Raw genomic sequence first — 27985 nt, forward strand, 5'->3', positions numbered from 1 at the left:
GTACCTGTACCATGCTTGAGTTGCCAGTCATCCTAACTTACTATCCTGATGTCGGTTAGGCCGCTTGCTCTTCAAGGCGAAACCCCCTTCACACTCTACTGCAATGAGACTGATGCGGATCGCTAACCAGCGAACTCTACATGGGTTTGCTGCATCTCCTGCGAGTACTACTACAGCCACACCAAGCGACCTCGGCACCACTGCGTGCGTACCTAGGTATGTACTTGTATGAGATGGTGGAACATTGATTTAGTTACTACTCTTCTCCTCGATAGTTTTCAGCGTCTTGTGCGAGCCTTTTGGGCATGGAGGCGATGATCATGGCCCATTATTCTCGCTGACCCTTCACTTGCCGAAGAACCCTCGCTTAGGGCATCCCCGGTCTCAAATCGGTATGCAATGCTTGCCGCGGGGACGCACAATGATGCATCCGCCACTATCGACCCACTGATGGTCCTCGTCCGGCAGGTTGGGCACACAACCCGCCTCGAACGACGCCTGCCATGCACATTAGCCGGGGTACTGAAAATCATTCTTATGCAGTTCGCTGCAAATCAAGCGAAAACGACCACACTGGTGCAAAGAACCTTTTCCCATGTGCATTGTCCCTATTGCCTAGTGGGATCTCTTTGATTGGCAAATCTGCAAGATACTTGATCTTGCATGTTGATCTCGGGCGCAAGAAGATGGACGTCGCGAAGATGTCAAGCTAAGAGACAACGGTTACGAGCTTGCGCAAGCAATCCCCTCCTACCCTTGCTTTGCATACAGCGGCCAAACCTTCTGCAAGACAATACATGGTTATAACATCGATGCCGCCCATCGTTCAAAATGCGTTGGTCAAGTATTTGCCTGCTTTGGACGCACAAGATTTCCCTGCTGATAGCAGAGAGTTCGAGTCCTTTCTAACAACTTAGAGGTGCCTGATGCAAGGTATGACGCTTGTCCTGTTGTATGGATGCAAGAACTATTGCTCTGCAGTACGTTGTCAACATTTGACCGAGCAGATGGCCCATGCAATGGGCTGTTTGGCGTTGAAGGAGATCTCACCCCTGTGTGACAACCCTCGTGGCTCGTCAAACGCGTGGGCTTGTGTTGCAGGGCTTAAGAGGGCGACTGCAACAAAAGCCATAGCTCGATTTTCTGTCATCTGGCGCAGGAAATGTGGTTGTTGGGTGGGAAGGGGGGGACCTCAAACGGCTGTTGACGGCAGAAACTGGGGATTCGTCGATTGATACTCGGTTTCATGGAGACGGCTGGCCCTGCGCGAAATGTTCGAGTCATCCGGACAACATTGATTCGGCCTAGAAACGGAGAAGGCAACATGGATGGAGGTACTAATCGTCGGAACCCTCAATGAACCGTTTACAAATGCCAAACGATTCACTGTGCCTGCACAATTATCGAGAGCATTAGGTTCCTTTCTTTTGAGATCTCTTATTGGATATGGGTATTGCCTGGGGGACGAAGGGCACATGTAGCTGATATGAACAAGGTATGGACTCTGCCTGCAACGTGACGACTTCTACCCGTCTGCAATGGGGAAGGTTTCGAAGATCAACACGGATGCTCGACCGATCATAAGTGTCATAAGTCCTGTCGGCAAGTGTGCGCGAACCTTCTGCAGATTCAGTCCTGAACTTGTTTTCTCATGAGGGCTTGCATCCAAGGTGGCACAACAGCTCAGATGTCAGTGAAAGCCATCCAGCCTGATATGGGACCATGGCGCTGACAGACTCATTGGTACAGGTCTCTAAAGGGTGCGCTGGTTGTTCGGGCCGCCCTTGCATCCCCAAATATGCTCTGACAACGATATAACAACTTCACTCGAGGGCACTCTGTGGAGACACGCAGCGTGGGATTCGAGACTTACACGTACGTGAAGATTCTTATGGTGCTGATGCCGATGAACGATATATCTGGACAACGAGGCCAATGCGCCGACCAACACGCGTATCGGCTGAGCGTAGAGATGAAGTCCTCGCTCCAAGCAACCGAGTGAAAGCGTGCCAGTTTGCAGACGATGCACCCATCACGCCTAATGCGTATCAGGTAGCTCGGCGTACAGCGACCTAGCCAGAGGGTCACTTCCGATGTGCGCGGCAGATGACCTCTGATCACGGCTTCATTGCCCAACGGTTGGCTTCCCGCGCTTGCGAATGCACGAAGCCAGCTTCTGCCGATAGAAGTGCCGTCCGAAAACGAGCACTTTGTGATACCACGATCTGGCATCTCGTTTTGTTCCCAACGCTAGCCTGTCGACACCGCGAATCGTCTAAATCGAGTAGTTGGCCTTAAGATCGTGGGGTTCAAGAAGCGGAAGCTTGAATCTGGGGAATTTGAGGGGTGCATCGGCTGAAGAACTTCGGATACTTGCCAGCTACCATAAGTGTCGTAGCGGTGTTGGAAGCAAGTGTATGCCGTGCGAAAGCGTACGAACGCTATCCTGAACATTGTCTTGAGGTCGCTCAAATTGCAAATGGAAAGTCGCAACAATGGATAACTGCTCTGGCGCGACAACGACCCAAAGTGTCACAGTTCTGGTTTGTTTCTAGTGATTGGCCACTCTTGTCCCCTTCAACTCACAAGCGTTGTAAGACCAAATGCCTGTCTCGGTCCTGCATCACGGCGATGTCTCGAGTCACAATTTGCTATATCCTTCAGGATGGTGATGCTGGTCGGAGCGCGGATCAAGCGAGCATGGGACAATCTTACAGGAATACTGCTCGGGTTTCGTCTTTTCGTCCAAGGAACATAACCCAGGAGAAGTCGTGTATGAATTCATCCTGTGCGGTGGATCCTCAGAGAGAAAAATTGTTGCTTGAGTCAAATCACGAGTCGGAGTCTGAGAGTGAGTTACGGGTTGCCTTCGGGTTCCCTTGGGCGTGCTTGGGTTGCCGTGGCCTAAAAAATGCGAAAGTTCCTATATTGCCCCATCCGTAGTGCCCATATCGACTGTTATTCTCCGTAGTGAGAATTTAGTCTTGTGATAAGTCCCATGATGGTCCGCTAACCACAGCTAAAGTGCTAAGTTAAACTTGGAGGCCGGCAAGCTAATCCGTTAGCAGTATATGGCGGGGTCACGGGCTCACTAGGCTTAGTGGTCCCCCTTTTAATTGTCCTTTTGCGGTCCGTCGAATCGTAGGTGCCTAAATACGCCACGATCGCCTCCTCGCTCGACTTCGACTCCCTAATCAGCAATTGCCAATCCGCTTTTTCGTGTAAGATTGCATTTGATGGTGTCCCCCGTCGCACCTTGAAAACGACGGAAAAGTCTGCAGGTGAGTGCATGCTGCTGAAACCAAACAGGTGTTGTTCAACCCCAGATTGGTCCAGTGAGGTGTTCATGGTGCTCTACCGACATCTGACATGAGCATTGGCGTCGGAGGTCCGCTCTTAGATCGCTATCGGCTACGGTCCGTCAAAAGTAAGGGGGTATAGACGAGGGCCCAACAAGGCTGGCCCTAAACGGTGGACGGGGTCTTGAGGAGCGGTGATCAGTGAATATTTCAAGGCACACGACCCCCCGTCACTCCCCAGGCTTAATTTTGTTTTTTCTGTCTGCTGTCGAACCTCTTCGTTCTCCCATAACCACTCTTGCCCCCTTCATATTCTTCCTTCGTTGCAACCATGGCTGAAGAAGTCACTAAACCAGAACCACAGGCTACTGCTGCCTCGGCCACTCCTTCTGTCTCGAGCGCAGACGCTGACAAGGAGAAGCCTGTCGCCAAAAGCGCGACGATCGATCTCGATCGTGTTGGTGAGACCGAGGGCTACGTCCTTGATGAGGCGCAACTCAAGGCGAAGCTGGGCCTTGCTCCCGATGTCGCCTTAAAGAAGTCGAAGAAAGGCGTTGTGTTGATTCCTCAGCCTACTGAAGACCCTGAGGATCCCTTGAACTGGCCCCGATGGAAAAAGAGCCTTATTCTCGTTGTCATTGCTGTTAATGCTTGTACCGCCGACTATTCTGCTGCGACTGGCGCGAGTGCCCTGATCCCACAAGCTGAGGAATGGCACATCTCTCCCAACACGGTCAACCATGCTACCGCTGGGTATGTATTTGCTCGCTGTTCTCTGGTTCGAATAATCAAGAGCTAACTTATTGGCAGTAACACTTTCGTAAGTATTCTCTGAAAGAGTGTGCTGTTCAAGCACAACTCCTATGTTTTGCCCCCTTGTCTTCATCGATACGGTTTTCTGATGCTTTGCAGATGTTGGGCGTGGGCGGATTGGCTACTGTTTGGCTCTCTGCCTACTTCGGCCGCCTCCCGGTGCTGTTCTGGTTCGGCTGTCTGTCAGCAGGTACAGCTGCTTGGTCTGCTGCTGCTCAGAGCTTCGAATCTTACATGGCATCTCGCATTTTAAACGGTCTCTTCTGTGTTGCCGCAGCGGGTGGCGGTCTCATGTGGATCAAGGATGTCTGGTTCTGGCACCAGCACGCGAAGAAGATCAATATCTGGTCTACTGCTATCATCCTTTCTCCTTTCCTGGGCCCACAGTTTATGGCAGCCATTGTCAGTGTCACTTCCTGGCGAACTGGGATGTGGCTCGACTTTGGTATCATTGCTCTGGGTCTGGCCCTCACGTTCCTGTTTGGTGATGAGACCTTCTACCCGCGGCACTTGATGCCAGACCGAATCCCGCAGCGCAAGTCACGACTGCTTCGAGTCGTGGGTGTGGAGCAGTACAGAACCAGGTACACAACAAACACATTCTGGGAGGCTGGTAGTCGTTTGGCCTATACGGCTTTGAAGATGCCCGTCTTCTTGATATGCTTGTTCTATTTCTTTGATTGTATGCTATACCCATCTACTCCGTTGTGGCGTCTGGCTGACCATTCACAGTCCCGTGGACCATTGGCAACAACACCACAATCTCAGTCTTGATCATCCCAGCTTACAACTTCAGCTATCGCAATCTGGCAGCCATTTATACCGCCCCTGTTATTGGAGCCATCTTGGGATTGACGATTGGACACTTTATATTCGACTTGGTGGCTAAGCTCTGGGCGAAGCGCCACGGAGGCCGCATCGATCCTGAAAACAGGTTGATTGTGCTCTGGCTGGTCTTGCCCTTCAAGCTCATCGGCTACAACCTCATTGGCGTCACTCTGCACCATCCTCAGACTTATTCCTACTATGTTCTTGCTGTCGGCTGGGCAATGCACAACTTTGCAACCATTGTTACCACAGCAGCAGTGGGGGCTTACCTTCTTGATGCCTACCCTGAAGCTGGCGGAGAGTGCGCAGCCTGGCTGAACTTTGCTCGAACTCTCGGTGGATTCATTGTTGGATACATTCAAGTGAGTTCCATCTATGCTGATAGTTGCCGATGAGCAGCATTCTGACATTCGTTTCAGATCAATTGGGCGACAAAGGCCGGTACTCAAACCGAATATGGGATTGAGAGCGCGATCATGGGCGCTGCATTCTTCATCATAATCTTCTTGCAATTCTTTGGCGCGAAGCTGAGACATGCTCAAGGTCCATTGAACTTCAAGACGAACTAGGGTTTGGACAACGCTTGGTATGGTACATAGTAGTCTCGGTTGGTATCTTCGACTCGGTATAGTCAATAGTTTAGCAGTCCAACAAGCAATAATAGTAGATGATACTTCATAAGCCTGAGTGCTGATCAATATTCCTACCTACGTCGCTACCAGGTATGGAGCAAGATAACGGAGCACGGCTGGAGGCCCTCGGGTGTTTTGCACGGAACGAGAGGAAATTCTTGACGCAAGTGGACTCGACGTCATGGCTCCATGTGGGTTGTGATTGGCTTGGGGCCTGCAGAGCTTCTTTCACTCTGCTTTGCTTCTGCAGAACAAAAGCTCCTTGATAACTGAACTCGCACCGCATCGCACTTCTTCCTGCTCAACTCTGCTGGCCAACATTCACCTGGACGTCCTCCAGCAGTTCCTTGCAATGTCTTTAGCGAGGCCGACCCGCAGCGCGCAGGTAGGACTTTCCAGCACAATTTGTGCAGCTTCCGGAAGACTGACGAGCTTTTCCACAGTCGTTGCTCCGCGCAGCCCAGAGAGCGAGCAGACGCCAGGTTACATCTCCATTCCTAGCAAGATGTGAGCATCAACGCATTCTAGGACAAGACGCAGAAAACTAAAGAACCGCTCCTAGCCTACGCCACGGTCGAATCCGATATCTTTAAGCCTACGAAATATGGTGGAAAATACACAGTGACCTTGATTCCAGGTACGGCAGATCTCGAGTGATGGCTAGGCATAGAGGTTCAATTGCTCACACAGCACGTCTACAGGTGACGGTATCGGTGCCGAGGTGGCCGAAGCAGTAAAGACCGTTTTCAAAGCCGACAACGTACCTATCGAGTGGGAACAAGTCGATGTGTCTGGTGTCGATACCGGAGACAAGCACTCAGAGGAGCTTTTCCAAGAATCAATAGCGTCCCTCAAGAGGAACAAGCTCGGGCTGAAGGGCATTCTGCACACACCAATCGAGAGATCAGGTCACCAGTCTTTCAACGTGGCTCTGCGACAAGAGCTCGATATCTACGCTTCCGTAGTCCTGGTCAAGAACATTCCTGGACTGAAGACGCGGCACGACAATGTGGATCTTTGCATTGTGCGTGAGAATACCGAAGGTGAATACTCTGGTCTGGAGCATCAATCTGTGTCGGGTGTGGTCGAATCACTCAAAATCATTACCCGAGCCAAGTCGGAACGCATTGCCAAATTCGCCTTCTCTTTTGCCCTTGCAAACAACAGAAAGAAGGTGACCTGCATTCATAAGGCCAACATCATGAAGCTTGCGGACGGCCTTTTCAGAAACACTGTCAAGAGAGTCGGAGAGGACTATCCCACATTGGAAGTTAACGACATGATCGTCGACAACGCTTCTATGCAGGCTGTATCTCGACCTCAACAATTCGACGTCATGGTGATGCCTAACCTTTACGGTGGTATTCTCACCAACATTGCCGCTGCCCTGGTCGGTGGACCCGGTGTTGTTCCCGGTTGCAACATGGGCCGTGATGTCGCCGTTTTCGAGCCCGGATGCCGGCACGTCGGTCTTGATATCCAGGGCAAAGATCAAGCCAACCCTACCGCACTTTTGCTGTCGGGAACTATGTTGCTGAGACACCTTGGTCTTGATGACCATGCTAACCGCATCTCAAGAGCGGTTTACGATGTTATCGCTGATGGGTGAGTTGAATCCGGATTGACGGCACCCGTCGCTTCATACTGACATTATTTACAGAAAGGTACGAACTCGCGATATGGGAGGCGACAGCACTACTCACGAGTTTGTCCGAACGATTCTGGACAAGATGGAGGCGGAATTGTAAAGACATGCATTGTAGTATCCGGAGGACGACGCGGTCACGGAGCCGTTCTGTACCTAGGTATTTGGGGAATTGATTACAGCCAGCAGATTGTATGAGTTACTTTGCATCCATGCTAGAAATGATACTTGTAGACGAATCTATTGCACAGCACAGGTTCGCCCTACGTGAAAGAAAATTGCTTAATAACTTATGTGGTTTGGGGGGAGCTCGGCACGGAATGACGGCTCCCTGCTGAAAGACTTGAAGACAGGTCGGATGTGACCAAGGTGGCAGCTCACCAGATTCTTTCGCATAGCATGTGAAGTTTCCCTGTCATCCCAACAAGACTAAAGACATGGCCACATCGTCAGAGATCTCCTCCGCTGTACCTCTTCCTCAGTCTCGCCCGCCATGAGCCGATCTACATGAATGACCGGCGCACGATATTCGCTTCCCTTTGACTGCGGCCTGTCCTCCGATGACTTCACTGAAGCCAACGAGCAATGACAGCGCCCGATCCAGTTCGCAGGACATCTACAATCAGTCGAGTCCAACACTTGAGCGTACCCGCACACCTTACCACCTACGAGGCGACAGCCTAACGAAACCGATCGGCCTATCTACCTTCTCAAGTCCAGATGCTCCGAATGGCTACCCTACGACGGCCCTCAGTCGCTCAGAGTCGAGCGAAAGCGGGACAGAGGCAGATGACGAAAAAGGGCCCCTTTTGAAAGGACTACCTGCACCACCGCTACGTGCAAGAAAAGGGCTCCGGGGAAGGTCGCCGGGGGGACTGACTCCTGCAGCGAGTCCTTTACCGACGCCCCCAGCTTTCGTCGAGGCACGGGAATATGCCTATTTTGGTGAGAGTCGTAAGATTGAGAACAAAGTACCTCAACCTGGGAAGCAGATCAAGGACTTCGAAGTATACAAGAAGCGAAAGCGAAGAGAGATCGTCCGGAGGTGCACAGAGACGCTGCTGCTCTGCGGAATTGGTGCCACTGTCTGGACGAGCACGCGAGGCGCATCTGAGCTGTCGGGCTGGCTGAACGAGCTTACGACTTTCCTCTTGCTACCGCCGCTGCTCTATCTCGCCTTCCCGGTCCGCCTGGCTCTCCGCGCTCGTGCAAGCGGCAAGTCTTGCGTGCAAGCTCTCCGCCTGGGGTTCCACGTCCCTTCTCGGTTTGACCCTGGACCTCTGTTATACCCTGTTACGCTACCAGTCCTGATCGCGCTTTCACTTTTCCAGCGGTGCAGTACATTTCTTCCGGTGGCCGTCGTGTGCGCACTTTCATCGATTCCGCCCCTGATTACAGGGACGCCAGGGATCCCGGCTCTAGGAGATCACATCCATTGGCTTATTACCGTACTACCATTGGATTCATCGAGCCTGCGATGGTCATATAACTCCCACCAAACCCCACTGCCTCTGAGACTTGGATCGAACAGTCTGTTAGCAAGGGAGGACTTAGCTCTGCTGTACCCTCTTCATCAGTCACTAATGACGGTCCTTGGCTATCTCACGACCTCGAGTCTCGACATCTCAGAATTACGACTCCTCTCAACCGCACTGATTCATCTGCTTATTTTCGCACGCAGTCCACAGGCAGAAATCCTCAAGGCCATGCTCTGGCTTGGGGGCTTATGTGTGTTCATCACTTGCAAAAAGCTCCTGGGTTGGGAAGTCGCACTTGCGAGGGTACCAACCTGGAAACTTCTGCGGAGACGTCCTAAGCCAGGCCTCATCTTCCAGATCGATCAGGCAATATGCCTGCTTTTGACCAGAGGACAATTGCAGCGGAGGCGGCGAAACTCTTCTGAAAGCGAATACGAACCACCCATGCTTCAGCCGATGTCCAGGCGCAGACCTCCGCTCAAACTGGAAATCAATGGAAGAGCCTCGACGATGACTCTTGGGAAGGCGATGTCCGCAGTCGAAGAGCCGATCTCGAAGGTATCGTCGTTGCATACCCCGATTTTTTCGAAAGCTTCTCGACGAAACACGATCGCCGTGGTCGACAATGCAGCTTCCAAGGAAGATTCTCAAGGAAAGAAGAGGACCAAGCCGACAGCCACGACGAGTCCGCCCAACGCTTTCTTGTCATTTACCTTGGAGCAAGCTCGAGTGCGAAAGTACGGATACGCAGCGGCTGTATATATCTTCGTCATCATCACAATACTAGGCCCTGTCCGGCTGTATGTTGGCGCCCGAGCATTATCGGGTCATGAGCCATTTGGCTGGGCTCTAGGCTACCTTTTCGGCAACATCCCAGCATTCAGGTTTTGGGTGGTTAGCAACAACCTCGAGCGATGGATCTGTCTTCCAGCACGAACGTCGTCTGGCTCAACATTTCATCCACCCTTCTCTGCCGAAGCTCTCCGTCAAGAGCTCGTTGGACCTGCAAATACTCGACTCCTGATCTGCATCTACTGCGTGGTAGTGTTGCTCCTCGGCATCGCGGCGGTGCTCCAGTTGACTTCTATGGTTGAGGTCGATACAAGGCGTAAAGTCTTCCATGGTATCATGGTTGCCATGCTTCTGCCTACCATCTTCGTGGATCCTTGTTTTATTGCTCTGGCACTCGGCCTGATGCTGGCTATATTCCTCTTGCTCGATCTGTTCCGGGCCTCGCAACTACCTCCGCTTTCCAGACCACTTACAACTTTCCTGGCTCCGTACGTGGATGGTCGAGACTATCGTGGCCCAATTATCGTGTCGCATATTTTCTTGCTCATCGGATGTGCCATTCCCTTATGGCTATCACTGGCTGCGGCACCGCGTGGAGGTGAGGATCCGTGGATTGGGTGGGAAACACCTCTTCGCGATCTCAGCATGGTGAGTGGTGTTATTTGTGTTGGCATGGGCGATGCTGCGGCAAGTTTAATCGGCAGGCGTTACGGGGAGACAAAATGGTACTGGGCAGGCGGAAAGAGTTTGGAAGGCAGCCTTGCTTTTGCCTTCGCGGTTGTTTGTGGTCTATCGATGGGCTGGGTCTGGCTTAGACTGGGCGGCTGGGCTACCTGGCATGATCAATCAGTGGTAGCGCTACTAGGGAAATGTGCTGTTGCAGGACTAGGAGCGAGTCTTCTGGAGAGCACCTTGACTGCGGCGAACGATAATGTGGTGGTACCCGTGGGGTTGTGGTTGTTGGTCCGAGGGCTGAATATATAGACATCCCCTAGGCTGAGCCATACAACATACAATGTGCAACGTACTCAGCCTCGTGAGTGTACAGCCTGCAATTTGATCAGGCGACTGCTCCCAGCACCACATCTGACTTCGCGGACGCCACAGAGCATCCGGCCGTGCCTAAAAGATAGTAATCTGAGCCCGGGAGCCAAATCCACACTGATAGACGATCGGCTGACTCCGTTTGAGGACAGTGTGGACACGGATGGAGATGATTCGTTGCAAGGGGAATGATTTACCTCTTTCAATGATCGCCCTTCTGCCTGGGGACAGGGAAAATAGCACGGTCTGACCAAGGCGGACATCTACGCATTAGTCCAGATGGGCGCCAGCCGTGCAAAATGAGAGTGACCGTCGAGCCGTTAGCTCTCTGGATGTGATGGACTTCTTTTGTCAGACAGCACTCGCCTCGCCGCCTTTTCTATCACGTGACTGTTATCAGTGTTATCGTGTGCAGGTGAGGCAAGTGCACATCATCCGGACTCACTGGTTCAACTGTTATGTCGCGCGCACCATTTGACGTGCGTGACTAACCTTACCATTCCATGATTGCATGTTACCATCGCGCCCTGTTTGAGTCTGATCATTTCTTAGTTTTCATCGATCTATCGTTATCTTTCCTTCTTCTGCGCTCCCCAGCCGCTTTCTCTTCTATTTCGGGTGTAACAAGTCGGCCCAGTTCAAACTGCGTCATTCGACACACCTCGCGCAGCCAACGACCGACCTACAGTACCACCCTTACATCCATCCCCCAACCCGCTGAGCTCGATGTGAGCTAGCTGTCCATCAAACATCCACTCAATCAATCAATCCTTGCCGAGTCTGTTGGGCTTTCCCCCCTCGCCAGGTCACACAACCTCCGAATCGACGCAGCCTGCCGTCCCAATTGCACGCCATCTCCACATTCTCGTGGCCCGTCGCCTGTTCCTTCCACCCATCTACCTGTCGTTCCAGTACATCTGCGAGCCTGGCCTCTATCTCGATCAATCCATGTTCAATCACATAACCGCCACCCACTATCCGCAACTGAGAAGATAACGCCCACCATATCCTCGCCTCTGCCTGCTCGACCGGCCGTGTCACCCGGAGTGGTGGAGGAGGTGAAGATGGCGTCTACAACATTACAATCCTCCGCACCGAGGAGGTCAAAGGATTCGGACAAAATAGGCAGTTTCCAGCGCCATGAAGAGATAGGCCGAGGGAGCTTTGCAACAGTCTACAAGGCTGTCCACACAGTGAGTCGCACAAAGTCATCTACGTCTCGGGGTCTTCTAGGACCTCCACTGACATGCTATCAGAGTTCTTCCGGCGGCCAAAGTATCGTTGCGATCAAATCTGTCAATATGGCGAAACTGAATAAGAAACTGAGAGACAACCTGACTTCCGAGATCTCGATCCTCAAAGGCCTTCATCATCCACACATCGTTGCCCTAATCGACTGCAAAGAGTCGAGTGCTCACATTCATCTGGTGATGGAATATGTAGCTCTGGGAGATCTTTCACATTTCATCAAGAGACGGGATCAGATAAAAGACAGTGAGCTGGTGGGCAATATGATGGTGAAATACCCCAATCCTCGACATGGCGGTCTTCACGAGGTGGTGGTCCGACATTTCCTACAGCAGCTTGCAAGTGCTCTGCAGTTCTTGCGGGCTAGAAACCTCATTCACCGCGATGTTAAGCCGCAAAATCTACTCCTCAACCCATCACCTGCCTATTTCGAAACTCACAAGCCTCGACCCATGCCCTATCAACCCAGTCAAGACGCTCTCAGTCCGGTTTGCGGCATCAAATCTCTGCCGATGCTCAAGATCGCCGATTTCGGATTTGCCAGATCATTACCATCCACAGCGCTTGCGGAAACATTGTGCGGGTCACCACTATATATGGCGCCTGAGATCTTGCGTTATGAAAAATACGATGCGAAGGCTGATCTCTGGTCTGTTGGTACGGTCCTATACGAAATGGTGACGGCGCGACCACCTTTCAGAGCTTCAAATCATGTTGAACTGCTACGAAAGATTGAAAAGAGTGAAGACAAGATCAAATTCGCTGAAGAGTTTATGGTATCAGAGGATATGAAGAAACTAATTCGGTCGTTACTTAGAAGGGACCCGAAGGAACGTCTATCATTTCCTGAGTTCTTCAGCAATGAGATCATCACTGGTCCTATCCCAGGCTTGCATCCTGAAGATGTGGCCGAGCAGCCAACAGAGCCTGAGACAGATCGTCGACGAAACAGTCGAACAGACCCTACCGGCATGGCTCGTCCAGGCTCAAGGACGGAACCGGAGAGTCCTTATAGCGATTCCTCAAAGACTGTTTCCGAAGACAATTTGCCACGAAGTTATTCAGTGACACGACGAACATCAGCTACGAAAGATCAGCTAGTGACAGTGCGACGAACAGCTGATGAGATGGGCTCAGCTGCAGCTTCTCCAACGAGTCCAGTCGAACCCCGTCCTGCTCTACATCCGCATGCCACTGCCCCAGGAAGACAGGAATTGGTCTATCGGCCCTCGTCGACTCCTATGGCTCGTCAAACAAGTGCAGGCTCGCATAAGCTACCACCTTCATCGTTGCGCGGCCAGGTATACGATGAGGATCAAGGAACTGCCTCACGCAAGCAACAGGAAGAGAACGAGCGAGAACGATTAGCCCAAGATATTGCCTTCGAGAGAGACTACGTCTTGGTGGAGAAGAAGGCTGTTGAAGTCAATGCTTTGGCTGACGAGATCGACGCTAATCCACGCCTGAACAGAAACAGCCCAGCAGCGGCGTCGCCTAAAGCCGGAGCAATGGTTCGTAGAGCCACCACTCAAGGGGTTCCGGGGTCTGCGACAGGCGCACAAACCAGCGCGTCTCGAGCAGTTCAGATCGCTTCTGGAAGACGCCCCGATACCTTGCACAATCGCCAAAGTTCTTATGAACGACGATATGGGCCCAGCCCCAACTCGGCAACATCCGCCATCTCAAAAGCCTTGAACATGGCGAGTGGTCGTTTGTTCGGAGTCGGGTTTTCTCCACCGGTGAATTTCATGCGAGGCGGTAAATCTCCTCCGGTCAATTACAGCCCTTTTCCGGTATATCCGGGCGCCCAGAGTAGTCTGATAATGGTTGGAGACTCTTCGAAAGCACCAGCTGCCGACGAAGACACCAAGTTTGTGCAAACAGTCGAAGAAATTGCCACCAGAAGTGACGTGGTCTATGGATTTGCTGAGGTCAAGTATAAACAGCTTACTCCAGCTGTTCCTTCTCAACCTGGCCTTGGCTTGCGCCATGCCTCGGACGGAACCGACCAAGACAGCCCGTTCGGTGCCTCGAATGAAGACCTGACTATCGAAGCCACCGTGATTGTTGCTGAGGAGGCATTGGTGCTCTACGTTAAAGCACTGGCATTACTCGCAAAAGCCATGGATATTGCAGCGCGTTGGTGGGCTCGCAAGAACCGTGCCGAGGCGGCGAATGAGGCAACCAATCGATCAGCAGCTGCCGCGGGTCAGCGAATGAACAATGTTGTGCAATGGATTAGAAACCGCTTCAACGAAGTGTTAGAGAAGGCCGACCTTGTACGGCTCAAGCTCATCGACAGCCAACGACGACTGCCGGAGGATCATCCAAGTCATCCCAACAACATTTCCTCTGCAACTGCTTCCAGTGCTGGAATGGGCACCTCAGCCGACCAGGTCGTCGTGAGCTCCGGCATCACAGCCGAAAAGCTCATGTATGACCGTGCTTTAGAGATGAGCCGGGCTGCTGCCATCAATGAGCTGACGAACGAAGATCTGCCTGGATGTGAGATCTCCTACGTCACGGCTATCCGGATGCTCGAAGCAGTCATGGAAAGCGATGAAGACGTAATGTCCAAGCATGGAAGCACCAGCAGTGACCAAGACGAAAAGGAGGATACAGCACCAATCAATGGACTGGAAGCTGAAGACAGGAGGACCGTGAAGAATCGTAAGTCGAGCATGCGAAACGATCTTTCTAGTACTGACACCCGTCTAGTGGTGAATAGCATTCGCGGAAGACTTACAATCATTCGACGAAAGCTACAGGTCATACAAAAGCGAGCATCAGCTCCGTCGATATCTTCGCCTAGCAGAGCTTCTCCTCCAGTATCGAATCGAGACAGCAATCCCGCCGCTGCTCTCATCACCCCGCCACGATCATGAGTTATTTCTCCACGACTTGCTGCTTTTCCTGCCTGCGGGTTCTTCAGGACTAGTTTCGAGACGGCGTTTTCAGTCAGGCGTTCATCGGCATCAATCATCTTCTACAGACAGATCCTCCAGCGGCGGTGGGAGGACACCAATCTCATATTTAATTACGTGTCACCACGCTTGAACTCGAAGGAACATTGGTGGCTGACGAACCATTTGTACAGCGTGGAATTGCAGGTCATATTATGGCGTATGGTCTTTATTGCTCAAACGATCAGCATGAGCCGCTCCACTTTTGATGAAGAGACGGTCGAGCTTGTCACAAGGTGTTGGACATGGAAAGATACCCCGTCATGAGAAACTGGAGCTGGCGTTACGGATGAAGAGTTACAGGGTGCTGCGTGGCATATGTGTCGTGATTTATTGATGTGCTCCCCCGGGAATACAGAGGTGGGCTTGAAACGTAGAGGATGGTTCATTCATCAGTCCCGTCGCAGAAGTCCTTTCCCTGGACACCTATTGCAATGGCAGAATGAGAATGAGAATGGGATGATAAATCTTCACCAAATGTGTTGTAATCACTGGGTTTTTGTGTTTGTACCAGACTTTCTATGGAGAGTCACCCACAAGGTCTAAGTGACTTCCTCAAACTTGCTGGGATTTGCTCTAGCAAGAAATTGGCGAGACTGTTGCCAGCCAAGCTCAAAACAAATCAAGAATGCACGAGTACAAAGCATTTTGATGCCGGTTCTTGCGTGGCTCTGGTGCTGCATGATGATTCCCACCACCAACCACTGCAGAGTTTTCTCTAGATGGCATACGAATCGATAAAGGGCTTTCGCTAAGACTCGTGTCCATATCAGCTCTGTCGAGTACTGCTTCTGTAAGAGGCCATGAATGCAGTGTTTAGCAAGCGGAGCAGAGTACGAGTCGAAACTTGTTGGTTGGTTGAAGCATCCGTCTGGAGTATGTACAGTCGTAGGGAAAGAGGTTAAGACCGTTCATCAAGCTCGGAGGTTGGAAAATTACACCCGCACGTGGTAGGGCTTTGGCCCCCACAGATTGCTGCTGCGCAATGACAACTGCTTCGTGAGTCCCGGAGCACGAGACCCTTCGAATCCCTTGCGTTTGTTCATTCCTTCCCGTTGCAGCTTACTCCTTTCTGCTGGGGGTTTCGTAAAGTCGCTAGATGAAGCCACCTGCACGGTCTCTTTTAAGGCTTGCTGGATCTAGGAATCTTCCTCAATCGCCGTCACCACTCCTTCGACAGATCTGCAGACGATCTTTTCAGACCCAATTGAAGCACAAGAGTATTCCGCCCCTTACGCCTACTCTTCTGCCCACTGGACTCTCCAATCGTTCTGTTTTTGAGAAAAGAAGCTCTCGAAAAGCTCTCTTCCATCCTACAACCCCCAGCATGTGTCGATTCATGTCAGATTCACCTGGTGTGGCCAACACCCAAGGCCGAGTTGTCCTTCCTACCAATGTCGTTCCAAAACATTACGACGTGACCCTCGAGGTTGATTTTGACAAATTCACATTCGAAGGAACCGCCATTATAGATCTGGATGTCGCAAAAGACACCAGCTCCATCTCCCTGAATACATTGGAACTCGATATCCACACCACAACCGTCCATGCAGATGGGGCCCTGGTCACTTCATCTCCAACCCTCTCCTACGATGCTGATACGCAGACGACGACAATAGATCTAGGGAAGTCGGTTAGCAAGGGGCAAAAAGTTCAATTGAAGCACACATACACTGGACAGCTGAATGACAAGATGGCCGGGTTCTACAGGTCGAAGAGAAGGGACGGGCAGTATTTGGCTGTGACTCAATTCGAGGCTACGGACGCTCGGCGGGCACTACCTTGCTTCGATGAGCCGGCCCTGAAGGCCGAGTTCACCGTGACCCTGATTGCGGACGAGGACAAGACTTGTTTGTCGAACATGGACGTTGCGTCTGTTGAGCATGTGGATTCCAAGATTACAGGTGGAAAGCGCAAGGCTGTGAAGTTCACTCGCTCTCCTCGGATGTCTACCTATCTTTTAGCGTTCATCATCGCCGAGCTGAAGTCTATTTCAACAGACAAGTTCAGACTACCCATCAAGGTGTGGATGACGCCGGAACAGAACGAGGAGGATGGAAGATTCGCTCTGGACGTGGCCGCCAAAACTCTAGAATTCTACGAAAAGGCTTTTCAAGCACCGTACCCCTTGCCAAAGATGGACATGGTGGCCATCCCCGACTTTGCTGCTGGTGCCATGGAGAATTGGGGTCTAGTCACGTACCGAGTGGTAGATCTTCTGTTTGATCAAAAATCTGCCGGAGCTGCTACCAAAGAAAGAGTTGCAGAAGTCGTCCAGCATGAATTGGCCCACCAGTGGTTTGGTAACCTTGTCACAATGGATTTTTGGGATGGTCTGTGGCTGAACGAAGGCTTCGCTACTTGGATGAGCTGGTACAGTTGTAATGAGTTCTACCCAGAGTGGAAAGTATGGGAGACATTCGTGATCGACACTTTGCAAGGAGCGCTGGGCTTGGATGGACTGCGAAGCTCTCATCCGATCGAAGTCCCAGTGCATCGTGCGGAAGATATCAACCAGATTTTCGACGCAATCTCCTATTCGAAAGGCTCTTCGGTTTTGAGAATGATCTCAAAGTATCTCGGGGAGGATACATTCATTGATGGCGTCAGAAGGTATATCAAGAAACACGCCTGGGGCAACACGCAGACCAGCGACTTGTGGGACGCTCTCGGCGAGGCAAGTGGCAAGGACGTCGCACATGTCATGGACATCTGGACCAAGAATATCGGATATCCTGTGATCAGTGTGACTGAAAATGAGACAGACTCAAGCATCACGGTCAAACAAAACCGGTTCTTGAGGACTGGAGATGTCAAGCCAGAGGAGGACAAAGTTCTGTACCCTGTCATGCTCGGTCTGAGAACCAAAGACGGCGTGGACGAAAGTGTCATGTTGACAGAACGGGAACAGACGTTCAAGATCAAGGGTGGTTTGGACTTCTACAAGCTGAACGCTGATCATTCGGCCTTTTACAGAACGAGCTACACCCCACAGCGACTGACAAAGCTAGGTGAGGCGGCTCAACAGGGCCTTCTTTCTGTGGAAGACCGTGCTGGTATGATCGCCGACGCTGGTGCCCTCGCAGCCAGTGGCTACGGCAAGACATCCGGCATCCTGAGCCTGCTTCAATCATTCAACACCGAAACGCAATTCGTGGTCTGGAATGAAATTCTTACCCGGATCAATGCTGTCCGCAACACGTGGATATTTGAGGATGAATCTACCAAAGACGCTCTCAAGGCGTTCCAGCTGAACTTGTGCTCTGCCAAGGCACATGAACTTGGTTGGCAGTTTTCCGAGAACGAAGACCACATTATGAGCCAGTTTAAGAGCTTAATGTTCGGCTCCGCAGGCCTAGCTGGGGACAAGAAGATCCAGGCAGCAGCCAAGGAGATGTTCAGCAAGTTCCTGGCCGGAGACCATGCTGCTGTGCATCCGAATCTGCGAGCGTCGGTTTTCGCCATGGTCCTACGTGACGGTGGAGAGAAGGAGTGGGACGCTCTACTTGCGCGATATCACTCCGCTCCTACGGCTGATGAGAAGAACACTTGTTTGCGAAGCTTGGGGCGCGCGAGGAGCCCCGAACTAATCAAGAAGACCCTACAGCTCGCTTTGAGCGGAGAAGTCAAGATGCAAGACATTTACATGCCTATTGGCGGACTGGGCACTACCGCAGAAGGCATTGAGAAGCGGTGGGAATGGATGTGCAAGAATTGGGACGAGTTGGTGGAAAAACTTCCTCCCAGCATGAGCATGTTGAGCAGCGTCGTTAGCATTTGCGTGGGTGGATTCACCAGCGAGAAGCAGCTGAACCGGGTCGAGGCGTTCTTCCAGGACAAAGACAAGAAGGGTTTCGACCGGAGTCTGCAGCAGAGCCTTGACGCCATAAGGGCCAAGGCGAACTGGCTGCAACGAGACAGTGAGGATGTGCTCGGGTGGTTGAAGGAAAACGGTTACCTCGAGAAAGGAAAGCTATAGGCTTCATGTGGTCGAATACCTCGATCGGATACTGAGGCGGTACTAACTAGTAGTACCCAGGTAGACTTAAAAAATGGGTAAAGTACGTGCAGGTATCTGGGCGAGACGAAAGACTGTACCAGTCGTCGTGTCAATACTATCACATGACACCTAGAGGGACATTCTAGGGCCATCAGGAGCCTCTTTTGTGTTTGATATTGGGGCTTCCTAGTTGGCGGTCGTTGGTGGTCCGTGGCGGTGCCAGTGGTTACGAGAGGTGGGCTGATAAAGGAGAAGGGAGTGGAAGAAGCGATGCCGGCGGTGGCTCGATCCGGATCTCCAACTTCATGCCAAGCAGATTGGCCGTGCATGATGCATGCGACGCAGCTCCGCCAATCGCGCTCTCCCAGTACCTGGATATTTTATTTTTCGGAGGGAACGACAAAAGCAAGTCCGGCATTCATCATTAAAAGTGCTTTAAGCCACCGCCAGGTCTCTCGTTCATCCTACACCGTCTGCGACATCACACTCTTTTGTCTCTATATTCCTCACATACCGTCGCCTCGCCAGAGAACCCTAACAACATCGCCCATCATGGGGTTGCTCGCCACTGTCGCAGCGCCCCTTGACCGACTCCTCGAGACTCTACCAACCTACCAGGTCGTCCTACTGGGCTTCTTCGCCTTTTGCCTTCTTTCGGTCGTCCTGAACGTCACACGGCAATTTCTCTTCAAGGACAAGAATGCGCCGCCCGAGGTGTTCTCGTGGTTCCCGCTCATCGGCAACACGTAGGTCTTCCTTACAAGAGATGTTCATGGCTTTGGTCGGGGTGTCCTGCACGGGGAAGAGGCGTCACATACGGCATTCGCGAACAAGGAATTAATGCTGACATATCGGCTACAGAATATGGTACGGCATGGACCCGTTCGACTTCTTCTTCTCATGCAAAGAGAAATACGGCGATGTGTTTACCTTCATCCTTCTCGGCCGAAAGGTTACCGTATGCTTGGGTACGAAGGGAAATGAATTCATTCTGAACGGAAAGCTGAAAGATGTCAACGCCGAGGAGGTCTACACCGGCTTGACGACACCCGTGTTTGGAGAGGGCGTGGTGGTAAATCAGCCTCGAATATGGAGTCGAAGAGAGACCAGCTGACGTTGCTCATAATAGTACGACTGTGAGAATGCGAAATTGATGGAACAGAAAAAGATGGTCAAGTTCGGCCTCACCATGGACGCCTTCAAATCTTACGTCGACTTGATCTCCTCAGAGACTAAAGGATTCGTTGAGACCAACAAACTCTTCAAGGGCAGCAGCGGCAGTATTGATGTCATTCCAGCGATGGCCGAACTTACCATCTACACGGCTTCCCGATCTCTGCAAGGCAGAGAGGTGCGAGCCAAATTCGATTCGACATTCGCCGACTTGTATCACGATTTGGACATGGGATTTGCACCGATCAACTTCATGCTTCCGTGGGCTCCTCTTCCGCACAACCGGAAGCGAGATATCGCGCAGAAAAAGATGGCCGAGACGTATATGGAAATCATCAAAGAGAGACGGGCCAAAGGTGGAAAGCGCGAGGGGGATGAAGAGGACATGATCTGGAATTTGATGAACTGTGCCTACAAGGATGGCACGCCCGTACCTGACAAGGAAGTCGCGCATATGATGATTGCTTTACTCATGGCTGGTCAACATTCATCGTCGTCTACCTCTGCCTGGATTTTGCTTCGACTTGCGACGCGTCCGGACATTCAGGAGGAGTTGCTGGAGGAACAAAAGAAGATCCTAGGCGAAGACTTGCCCCCTCTTACATACGAGAGTGTTCAGAAATTGACCCTCAATGCGAAAGTGGTCAAGGAGACGCTGAGATTGCACGCCCCAATCCACAGCATTCTGCGCAAGGTCAAATCTCCATTGACTATCGTGGCGAACACGCCGACCACGACGAAGACTTACATGATTCCCACAACGCACACGCTGTTGTCGGCGCCAGGTGTGACATCCCGAGAGTCAACATATTTCCCGGAACCGATGTTGTGGGAACCACACCGATGGGATGAAGGGCACCCTTTGGCGTACTCGCAGCTCGGGCAGGAGAAGGAGGAATTTGAGGATTATGGCTACGGCATGATTAGTAAAGGCGCTTCATCTCCGTACTTGCCTTTTGGTGCGGGACGGCATCGGTGCATTGGTGAGCAGTTTGCGTATGTGCAGTTGGGCACAGTGTTGGCGACGATGGTGAGGTTGGTCAAGCTCAGACAGCCGCAAGGGAAGACTCTGGTGCCGACGGATTACTCGAGTTTGTTTTCGAGGCCGTTGGGTCCGGCGGTCGTGGATTTTGAGAAGAGGAATGAGAAATAGACAATGGCATGGCGATAGTATTGTACATAGGCGGAAGCATGGATACATACGAGATCCGACGCAAGGCGCATGGAGTCAGTCTAGTAATGATGGAGGGTCTCTTGGTAGGAAGAATAGCGATAATGTGTATGTTCTGTGCTAGGATTTACAGGCCCCCAAGATCTCAGGTAAGGCTTGGAGCCTCTGATCTTTGTGTTCTGGACGGGTGGTGGTTCCCTAGCTGTGGTCGCCCTAGCTGTGGTCGCCCTAGCAGTGCTGAGTGGCCTGATGGCAGGTGTATGGCGGACTTTGTGCCTGATTCATCAACATAATAGAGAGAAGCCTGAAGCCTACCGTAAGGTAACCTGGTAGTTGGTCGGGCGGGAGAAACTCCGATCTAATTCACGTGATAAATATTCAAGGTCGGAACGAAGAATATTTTGACACCGAGTGGGACAAAGGGGCATTGCGTTAACTCCCATGAACATCCATTTGACAGGTTTAAAGACACGTTGATGGGTCAAAGCGGCCTGATATTTCATCCGTCCAGACTTGGCTTCAAACCCAAGAAGGTGCTATTAGCCACGGCTACCGAGTACGAATTGGTCTTTCGGGAATGCTACACGTCATGATTGGTGCTAGATGCGATCCAGAGAAAGAGTCTAGAAGAAGAATGAGGGCTTGGGATCGTGTGGTCGTTGAGTACTGATACGACTAGTACATATTATTGCAATTTGCTTGTACTATGTATTCTTCTGGTTCAATGAAGATGGGGCCATCATGGGCCATTATGGACCAAATGGTTCCGGCGTGGGGCTTCTCGGGCTCTTGCAAGCATCTGGAATGTTTGGAGACGGAAAAGCTTCATTCCGTTATTCATCCTTCAGCTGCGATTCTTGCGGACTGCGGACCCAAATTTGATCAACACCGTGCAGTGCAGATGCAGATGCCGGGTGCCTAGCTCGTACTAGCTCCATTCTCCTTCACCCTTCCTCGCATTCGTATTTTTGTCGCTTTCCATGACCCGTACTTTTTCCTGCTCTTACTCTGTATATTATTCCCCCTTTGCATTTACATTGGATAGACTTTCTTCCGCGCTTTTGTCTTCTCAATCTCCAGGTTCTTTCATTCATCTTCCGCGGCCTGCAGCCCATATTGTACTAGTACTGATATTCTATTCTAATACTTCCGCTCTCTGTGCCATATACACTGCATTGTCCCTAGCGGACCATCCGACCACGAATACTGGATACAATTCGACTGGATCGCACTCAATACCGTTCAGCATAGTGGACTCTACATCGGACCTACCTTCGAGCAACGAGGGAGTGGCTCAACGTGCATCCCTATTGCCTGTGGTCAGCCAGATCGCAGTCAGAATCTTAACTTTCTTAAGCCCTACTTCTAGGCTCACTTAAAGATTCAACCTATTGACCTCCGCCTCCATGGGCTTATTCAACAAGAAACCAGCCCCGACTGGGTTGGAAACGGCGGAAAATGTCACCTCCGGAGCCACTACGGTAGTCCCGAGCCAGAATGTCTCGAATACAGACCTGAACAAGCAGTCGCATCTCGAGTCGTCGATAGTGCAGGCGTCCGAGACCTCGCAGAAAAACGTGGATTCACAACACCAACAGGCTGTATCACGAGGATCATCCTCGGCAGGCGATGTCGACGTACAAAATGAGAAGGCGCATGGGGATGGGCTGCTACCGTCTGCCGCGGATCAGGAGGCTGAGTACCCATCTGGCTTGAAGCTTGGGTTGATCACACTCGCACTGTGTCTGTCCGTTTTCCTGGTCGCGCTGGACAACACCATCATTGCCACTGCTATTCCCAAAATCACCGATCATTTCAATTCCCTCGGCGATGTGGGTTGGTATGGTTCGGCGTATCTACTCACCACTTGTGCCCTGCAGCTGTTCTTTGGAAAGTAAGTGGCCTTCCGACCTAATCAGGAAAATGCGGAACTAAAGGGTTGAATAGGATGTACACCTTTTTCTCCATCAAGTACGTCTACCTGACCGCCATCTTCATCTTCGAAGTCGGCTCTGCGGTCTGCGGTGCCGCCCCAACATCAGAGGCTCTTATTGTCGGTCGTGCAGTTTCTGGTGTGGGATCAGCTGGTATCTTCTCCGGCGCCCTCGTCATCATTGCATACACTGTGCCGCTGGTTAAGAGGCCGCTCTTTACAGGGTTTATCGGAGGAATGTATGGGATCGCTTCTATAGCTGGGCCTCTGATGGGTGGTGCGTTCACAGACGGGCCGGGCTGGCGCTGGTGCTGTAAGTCACAAATCTGACAACGAACTGGCCAACACCGGTGCTAATGTTTCTCAGTCTACATCAACCTCCCATTTGGCGCCGTCACGCTGCTCGTCATCTTCTTCTTCTTCCAATCTCCGAACAGAGTGTCCGAAGCCAAAGTCTCGTGGAGGGAAAGAGCACATCAACTTGATCTTGGCGGTACAGCCGTGTTTATCGTCGACATTGTAGTATGCCTGCTGGCTCTGCAATGGGGCGGATCGACGTACCCGTGGTCGAACTGGAGGATTATTTTGTGCCTGACACTTTTTGGTGTGCTCACAGTCGTCTTCATCGTCATTCAGTACTTCATGAAAGAGCACGCCACTGTGCCCTTCGGCATTATCTCGCAGCGCAGCGTCGCTGCAGCAAGTTGGTTCGCATTCACCGTGGGTGGCGCATTTTTCGTGCTGATATACTGGGTTCCGATCTGGTTCCAGGCCATCAAGGGCGCGACGGCGTTCAAGTCTGGTATCGACAGTCTGCCCATGGTTCTGGGGGTGGTGATTGCAAGTATACTGGGCGGTGCGCTTACGACCGCCCTTGGCCACTACTGGCCTTTTTACTGGCTCAGTGTGATACTGTCTTCCATTGGCGCCGGGCTGTTGACGACCTTCGAAGTCCATACTGGCCATGAGAAGTGGATTGGGTACCAAGCATTATACGGTCTCGGCGTGGGTTTCGGCATGCAGCAGGCCCTGGTGACGGTTCAAGCGGTCCTGCCGCTCGAGAAAGTGCCCACCGGAACGGCACTGGTCATGTTTATGCAGACCTTTGGTGGTGCGCTATTTGTCTCGGTCGCGCAGAATGTGTTCAATAACCGACTCATCTCGGAAATCCCGAAGTATGCGCCCGGCGTCGATCCAGAAATTGTGGTACATGTCGGTGCGACCTCGTTGAAAGAGCAGATACCTGCAAGATTCCTGGATGGCGTGCAGTATGCATACAATATTGCATTGACAGATACCTGGTATATCTCTGTGGCTATGGCATCCTTGTCGGTCATCGGCGCAATCTTCATCGAGTGGAAGAGCGTCAAGGGCATGAAGCCGGGTGCTATGGCTGCTTAGGTGGTGTGTTCGTGCTGTTGCTTGTTTGTTCCTTGCATAGCGAATGCTGGGCGTGATTGCTACTTCTTGAATGTTGGCTAAGAGGCTCCCATATGTATCACTCGACTCTTCTCATGTCCTGGATAGATTCTGATGAACAAAAATAGACGTGGGCGTGGATATGGTACTTGTACAATGGTTGTGATGATTGTATACTAGTGCCATGCCACCGATTGATAGAGAACAAGAAACATTTCTGAATTTGAACGTCATATTTGATGGCTTTAATGGTCATGAATCCAACAATACATCAGATTGCTCGCTATCCACCCTTTGGTTGTAGACTTGGCACAGCCGAACAGCGACTCGCGACTCATCGTTATCCTAAGGTACGTGGGTACCTATTAGCCGAGAAGCCCGATATCTGCACATACTGTCCAGATCTTGATCCGAAAGCCTCATTCTTCTTCTAGCGATATCTCCACTTCCGTACCGTCGCAATGATGTAGAAATTCTGGTCGCTCCATGTTGCATCCCAAGAAATGACAAATGCCTCGACCAAAAGTCCGTCCCGAAGATCGACAGCGGGCAGTCAAAGCGTGCTTACCGTGCAAAGCATCCAAGAAAAGATGTGACGCACAACAGCCTTGTGCGAACTGCATTAGGAAGAAGTCGGCATCGACTTGCGAGTATGCGGAATCACCTGTGCGACCTCGAGGAGTTCACGCTCATGCTGCGGCACCTTCTGCACAACCATCGTCGCTAGAGTACGCGACCGGAGCCCACGACGAAGATGAAGATGAAGACGCTACGCCTACGACCGGGAAGCGCTCCAGATCACCGGCGGCGCAATCGTCAACTCCGCGACGGTTGAGTGGTGGTCGACTACTGCTTAACTCGAAGGGCGAGAAAGGTAGGACAGCCGCCCTTCACTGCACAATACACGAATATTCTGAAACCTCCTCTTAGTCTACGTCGGAGGGACGGCCTCTCTTTCCTTCCTGCAATTCCTGCGCCAGACCATCAAGCAGCAAATGGGCCCTTCTGTCTTTACGGAGAACGACCGACGGAATGTCATGCTCGAAGTCCGCAGTCCCGAAGACACGAACACCATCTTCGAAGAAGATGAGGGTCAGAAACGAGCTTTGATCGAGGTCTACTTTGCTGCCGTAAGTCTGTCTACTCTCCATTGCTTTACCATCCCCACCTGTTCTGTCTGACAACAACTCTGTAAACAGACAAACGGCTTTCTCGACTTGTTCACCCGTGAGGAGATCGAGGGTTACTTGACAAACATTACCACTCCTGCCGACGGTGGCCGCGAGTATACCATCGCCGCTCTAGATGTTATCATCGCAATCGGTGGCCAATGTCGTGCCCTGAGCCCTTATGACCTGCGTTACGCCGTGCGCTGTTTCTCCCGTGCGCAAAAGGTGGCTATGGCTTCTGCTCTCGAGGACCCTTGTCTGGATATGGTCCGCTGCTTCCTTCTCATGGCATTTTACATGCTCGGCGCGTGCAGACGGAACGCCGCGTTCATGTATCTCGGCATCGCAAGTCAAGCGTCATCCGCGCTGGGCCTGCACGTCACAGAACAGTATCGTCATTTCAGGGTGCCGGAGCGAAGTATTCGGTAGGTTCTATCTTCCCATGCCTTGTCGTTTCCTCTTGTCGTCACTCCTGCATGGGCTGATCTAGTTTTGTTGCGCAGACTGCGCACGTTGAAGAGTCTGCGCGTTCTCGATGTGCTGGTCTGTTCCATTCTAGGTCGTCCTTACTCGACACCGGCCGTACGCATCGATAGCGCAAGTTTCACGGGCATGCACATCCATGTCGGCAAGCCCCGCGATATGGCGTTGAACGCGAGTTTCGGTGCGTGCGAACTCATCGCCGAGATCATGCAGAATCTTGACTCGGGGAATTCGATTGACCTTGCGACCGCGAAACGGTTCCTCGAGAAATTGAGAAATTGGAGCGCAAATTTACCGCAGGAAATTCGCCGTTTTGAAAAGAACGGTGATGAGCTACTAAGTCCAAGTGATCAGGAGTCCATCATTGGCAGTATACATGTGTCGTGCGTGTATTACTTCGCTGTCATGGTTGTGACACGGCCGTTTCTCATTTCACATCTTATGGCTCGGTTGCCGGGGACGATAGGCCAGGAGCCAGGAGATGCCTCGCAAGGTGAGGCGGTCAACCTCGCGCAGGCGTGTATCGACTCTGCCATACTTATGGCACAGACCTGCTTTGATGCCTTGCAAGGTGGGATACTGTTGGGTAATATGTGCATTATGAAGTATGTGCAAGGCTGCACTCCATGCAACGGGAAGCCCGGTTTTGCTAACGTGGACAGGGCATGGGTCTTTGCGGCCGGCCTGGTGTTGGGCTTTTCGATGTTCGCACATAGCGAGTCACCGTTCGACATGGATGAATCGTTCAATGGCGCCAGAGAGGTGCTCAAAAAATTGGCCGAGCACAGTCCCCAGGCAGAGCATTACTATGAGATCCTGACGGCGTTTGCAGACGCTATACAGCGGCACCGGCAGCATTTGTCCCGCGAGAAGAGGCGGGCGAGTAATAAGTACGTCAGCAGGATTTTGTCGTTGGATGTAAATCCTACCGCTTCGGGACCGCATTCAGGATTTTCGCCGGGATCGACGTCCAGAGATCCTGTCGACGGTAATTCAGAAACGGTAGACACGAGATTCGGCGAGATCGATCCGGAGACACAAATGCCATTCCAGATACCCGGGACTCCTCAGTTACCTTCAGACGGCGGCGGTGGGTTCGACTTTTCGCTCTTTGGATGGGATAATTTCGCCGTGCAGATTTCGGAGAATTTCTCATTCGATAACTATGAGAATGCTTGGGGTCTTGGGTAAGGTGACTCGGGATTCCCACCTCGATGGCGTCCAGCAAACGACTTTCGACCATCTCCAAACCCGGACGGAGGTAGTTGGAATCCAGCTCCGGGCACCTCAACCTTGAGGTGGGAATTGAACGCTACCACAAGGACTGTGTCCTCATCTTCTACAGAAGGGTCAGAAAGTATGCGCCCAGGCACAGCTTGTCAACGGCTTCATACAGTGAATGTTTTCAAGGAGGCAGGACAGGACTCCGGACCCGGGAGCGGAGTTCAAATGGACACGTTACCGCATCTCGACTTCACCTCCTCATAATCCTTCAGATAGCTAGTCTGACCCAAGCACCTGGGGTCCTCAAAAAGCCGCTACAACGAGAAGCGGCCTGCTTACACATACTCTCAGTGTCACATTAGGCAACGGAAGGGCGAGCGCCGTGTCCGCATCGTGTTAGAACACCATGAGCTGGAAATCCTCGTCGCATTTCGACATTGCGGCAGCCTCTTCGGTACCTGAAGAAATTGTGGAGGATTGCTGCTCGCGCTCGTAGACTTTGGGATTCAGGTGGATGTCGACGACCAGCTTTCTTATCCGATTGCAGTGAAGTCCTGAACACGTGCACCAGACGAGATTACATTGCGAGATAGCATGATGCCAGCCCATACAAAGGAAAGTGTGCCGTTATCAATCAATCAATCAATCCAGTCCCTGGCACGTGATGCGGG

The 27985-nt window shown here is 51.8% G+C and overlaps 8 protein-coding genes across 9 annotated transcripts; all 8 read left to right on the forward strand.

The window, feature by feature from the left end:
- The first annotated feature begins 3522 nt into the window (after window positions 1-3522).
- On the forward strand, window positions 3523-5621 carry PV05_09635 (uncharacterized protein). Its single transcript, XM_013455981.1, has 5 exons — window positions 3523-4052; window positions 4110-4119; window positions 4212-4794; window positions 4845-5302; window positions 5360-5621. Exons 1-5 carry the CDS (start codon window positions 3631-3633, stop codon window positions 5507-5509), a joined length of 1623 nt encoding a protein of 540 aa, XP_013311435.1. The 5' UTR covers window positions 3523-3630; the 3' UTR covers window positions 5510-5621.
- Window positions 5622-5818: 197 nt separating this feature from the next.
- On the forward strand, window positions 5819-7549 carry PV05_09636 (isocitrate dehydrogenase [NAD] subunit 1, mitochondrial). Its single transcript, XM_013455982.1, has 5 exons — window positions 5819-5957; window positions 6016-6079; window positions 6135-6209; window positions 6274-7177; window positions 7233-7549. Exons 1-5 carry the CDS (start codon window positions 5925-5927, stop codon window positions 7318-7320), a joined length of 1164 nt encoding a protein of 387 aa, XP_013311436.1. The 5' UTR covers window positions 5819-5924; the 3' UTR covers window positions 7321-7549.
- A 62-nt stretch (window positions 7550-7611) lies between these two features.
- On the forward strand, window positions 7612-10566 carry PV05_09637 (uncharacterized protein). The gene has a single exon (XM_013455983.1). The coding sequence runs from the start codon at window positions 7778-7780 to the stop codon at window positions 10469-10471; it is 2694 nt and encodes an 897-aa protein (XP_013311437.1). The 5' UTR covers window positions 7612-7777; the 3' UTR covers window positions 10472-10566.
- A 418-nt stretch (window positions 10567-10984) lies between these two features.
- Window positions 10985-15379, forward strand: PV05_09638 (uncharacterized protein). Its single transcript, XM_013455984.1, has 3 exons — window positions 10985-11724; window positions 11788-14449; window positions 14498-15379. The coding sequence occupies exons 1-3, from the start codon at window positions 11596-11598 to the stop codon at window positions 14662-14664; spliced, it is 2958 nt and encodes a 985-aa protein (XP_013311438.1). The 5' UTR covers window positions 10985-11595; the 3' UTR covers window positions 14665-15379.
- Window positions 15380-15753: 374 nt separating this feature from the next.
- PV05_09639 (uncharacterized protein) lies at window positions 15754-18893 on the forward strand. Its single transcript, XM_013455985.1, has one exon. The coding sequence runs from the start codon at window positions 15842-15844 to the stop codon at window positions 18719-18721; it is 2880 nt and encodes a 959-aa protein (XP_013311439.1). The 5' UTR covers window positions 15754-15841; the 3' UTR covers window positions 18722-18893.
- Window positions 18894-19127: 234 nt separating this feature from the next.
- Window positions 19128-21223, forward strand: PV05_09640 (uncharacterized protein). Its single transcript, XM_013455986.1, has 3 exons — window positions 19128-19488; window positions 19604-19814; window positions 19872-21223. Exons 1-3 carry the CDS (start codon window positions 19295-19297, stop codon window positions 21066-21068), a joined length of 1602 nt encoding a protein of 533 aa, XP_013311440.1. The 5' UTR covers window positions 19128-19294; the 3' UTR covers window positions 21069-21223.
- An 863-nt stretch (window positions 21224-22086) lies between these two features.
- On the forward strand, window positions 22087-24666 carry PV05_09641 (uncharacterized protein). The gene is made up of 3 exons (XM_013455987.1): window positions 22087-22980; window positions 23034-23332; window positions 23387-24666. Exons 1-3 carry the CDS (start codon window positions 22493-22495, stop codon window positions 24418-24420), a joined length of 1821 nt encoding a protein of 606 aa, XP_013311441.1. The 5' UTR covers window positions 22087-22492; the 3' UTR covers window positions 24421-24666.
- A 195-nt stretch (window positions 24667-24861) lies between these two features.
- On the forward strand, window positions 24862-27707 carry PV05_09642. 2 transcript variants are annotated; one of them, XM_013455989.1, is made up of 5 exons: window positions 24862-25312; window positions 25369-25568; window positions 25638-26032; window positions 26111-26695; window positions 26753-27707. In XM_013455989.1, exons 1-5 carry the CDS (start codon window positions 24949-24951, stop codon window positions 27279-27281), a joined length of 2073 nt encoding a protein of 690 aa, XP_013311443.1. In that variant the 5' UTR covers window positions 24862-24948; the 3' UTR covers window positions 27282-27707. The 2 variants fall into 2 exon arrangements, with proteins under 2 accessions (XP_013311443.1, XP_013311442.1); XM_013455988.1 differs by lacking the exon at window positions 24862-25312 and having other exon boundaries at window positions 25334-25568.
- The last annotated feature ends 278 nt before the right edge of the window (window positions 27708-27985 follow it).

Source organism: Exophiala xenobiotica (genome assembly GCF_000835505.1).
Source record: "Exophiala xenobiotica strain CBS 118157 unplaced genomic scaffold supercont1.6, whole genome shotgun sequence".
NCBI classification, from domain to species: Eukaryota; Fungi; Ascomycota; class Eurotiomycetes; order Chaetothyriales; family Herpotrichiellaceae; genus Exophiala; species Exophiala xenobiotica.

Bases quoted from the DNA above. Each gene is read 5' to 3' on its own strand.
- PV05_09641 (XM_013455987.1), top strand. From the start codon at position 22,493: ATGGGCTTATTCAACAAGAAACCAGCCCCGACTGGGTTGGAAACGGCG. The intron at 22,981-23,033 runs GTAAGTGGCCTT...AGGGTTGAATAG, and splicing joins CTGCAGCTGTTCTTTGGAAA to GATGTACACCTTTTTCTCCA. The intron at 23,333-23,386 runs GTAAGTCACAAA...AATGTTTCTCAG, and splicing joins GCCGGGCTGGCGCTGGTGCT to TCTACATCAACCTCCCATTT.
- PV05_09636 (XM_013455982.1), top strand. From the start codon at position 5,925: ATGTCTTTAGCGAGGCCGACCCGCAGCGCGCAG. The intron at 5,958-6,015 runs GTAGGACTTTCC...GCTTTTCCACAG, and splicing joins GGCCGACCCGCAGCGCGCAG to TCGTTGCTCCGCGCAGCCCA. The intron at 6,080-6,134 runs GTGAGCATCAAC...AACCGCTCCTAG, and splicing joins ATCTCCATTCCTAGCAAGAT to CCTACGCCACGGTCGAATCC.
- PV05_09638 (XM_013455984.1), top strand. From the start codon at position 11,596: ATGGCGTCTACAACATTACAATCCTCCGCACCGAGGAGGTCAAAGGAT. The intron at 11,725-11,787 runs GTGAGTCGCACA...ACATGCTATCAG, and splicing joins TCTACAAGGCTGTCCACACA to AGTTCTTCCGGCGGCCAAAG. The intron at 14,450-14,497 runs GTAAGTCGAGCA...ACACCCGTCTAG, and splicing joins CAGGAGGACCGTGAAGAATC to TGGTGAATAGCATTCGCGGA.
- PV05_09637 (XM_013455983.1), top strand. From the start codon at position 7,778: ATGACTTCACTGAAGCCAACGAGCAATGACAGCGCCCGATCCAGTTCG.
- PV05_09635 (XM_013455981.1), top strand. From the start codon at position 3,631: ATGGCTGAAGAAGTCACTAAACCAGAACCACAGGCTACTGCTGCCTCG. The intron at 4,795-4,844 runs GTATGCTATACC...GACCATTCACAG, and splicing joins CTTGTTCTATTTCTTTGATT to TCCCGTGGACCATTGGCAAC. The intron at 5,303-5,359 runs GTGAGTTCCATC...CATTCGTTTCAG, and splicing joins TCATTGTTGGATACATTCAA to ATCAATTGGGCGACAAAGGC.
- PV05_09642 (XM_013455989.1), top strand. From the start codon at position 24,949: ATGCCTCGACCAAAAGTCCGTCCCGAAGATCGACAGCGGGCAGTCAAA. The intron at 26,033-26,110 runs GTAGGTTCTATC...TTTGTTGCGCAG, and splicing joins GTGCCGGAGCGAAGTATTCG to ACTGCGCACGTTGAAGAGTC. The intron at 26,696-26,752 runs GTATGTGCAAGG...TAACGTGGACAG, and splicing joins GGTAATATGTGCATTATGAA to GGCATGGGTCTTTGCGGCCG.
- PV05_09640 (XM_013455986.1), top strand. From the start codon at position 19,295: ATGGGGTTGCTCGCCACTGTCGCAGCGCCCCTTGACCGACTCCTCGAG. The intron at 19,489-19,603 runs GTAGGTCTTCCT...TATCGGCTACAG, and splicing joins TTCCCGCTCATCGGCAACAC to AATATGGTACGGCATGGACC. The intron at 19,815-19,871 runs GTAAATCAGCCT...TGCTCATAATAG, and splicing joins TGTTTGGAGAGGGCGTGGTG to TACGACTGTGAGAATGCGAA.
- PV05_09639 (XM_013455985.1), top strand. From the start codon at position 15,842: ATGAAGCCACCTGCACGGTCTCTTTTAAGGCTTGCTGGATCTAGGAAT.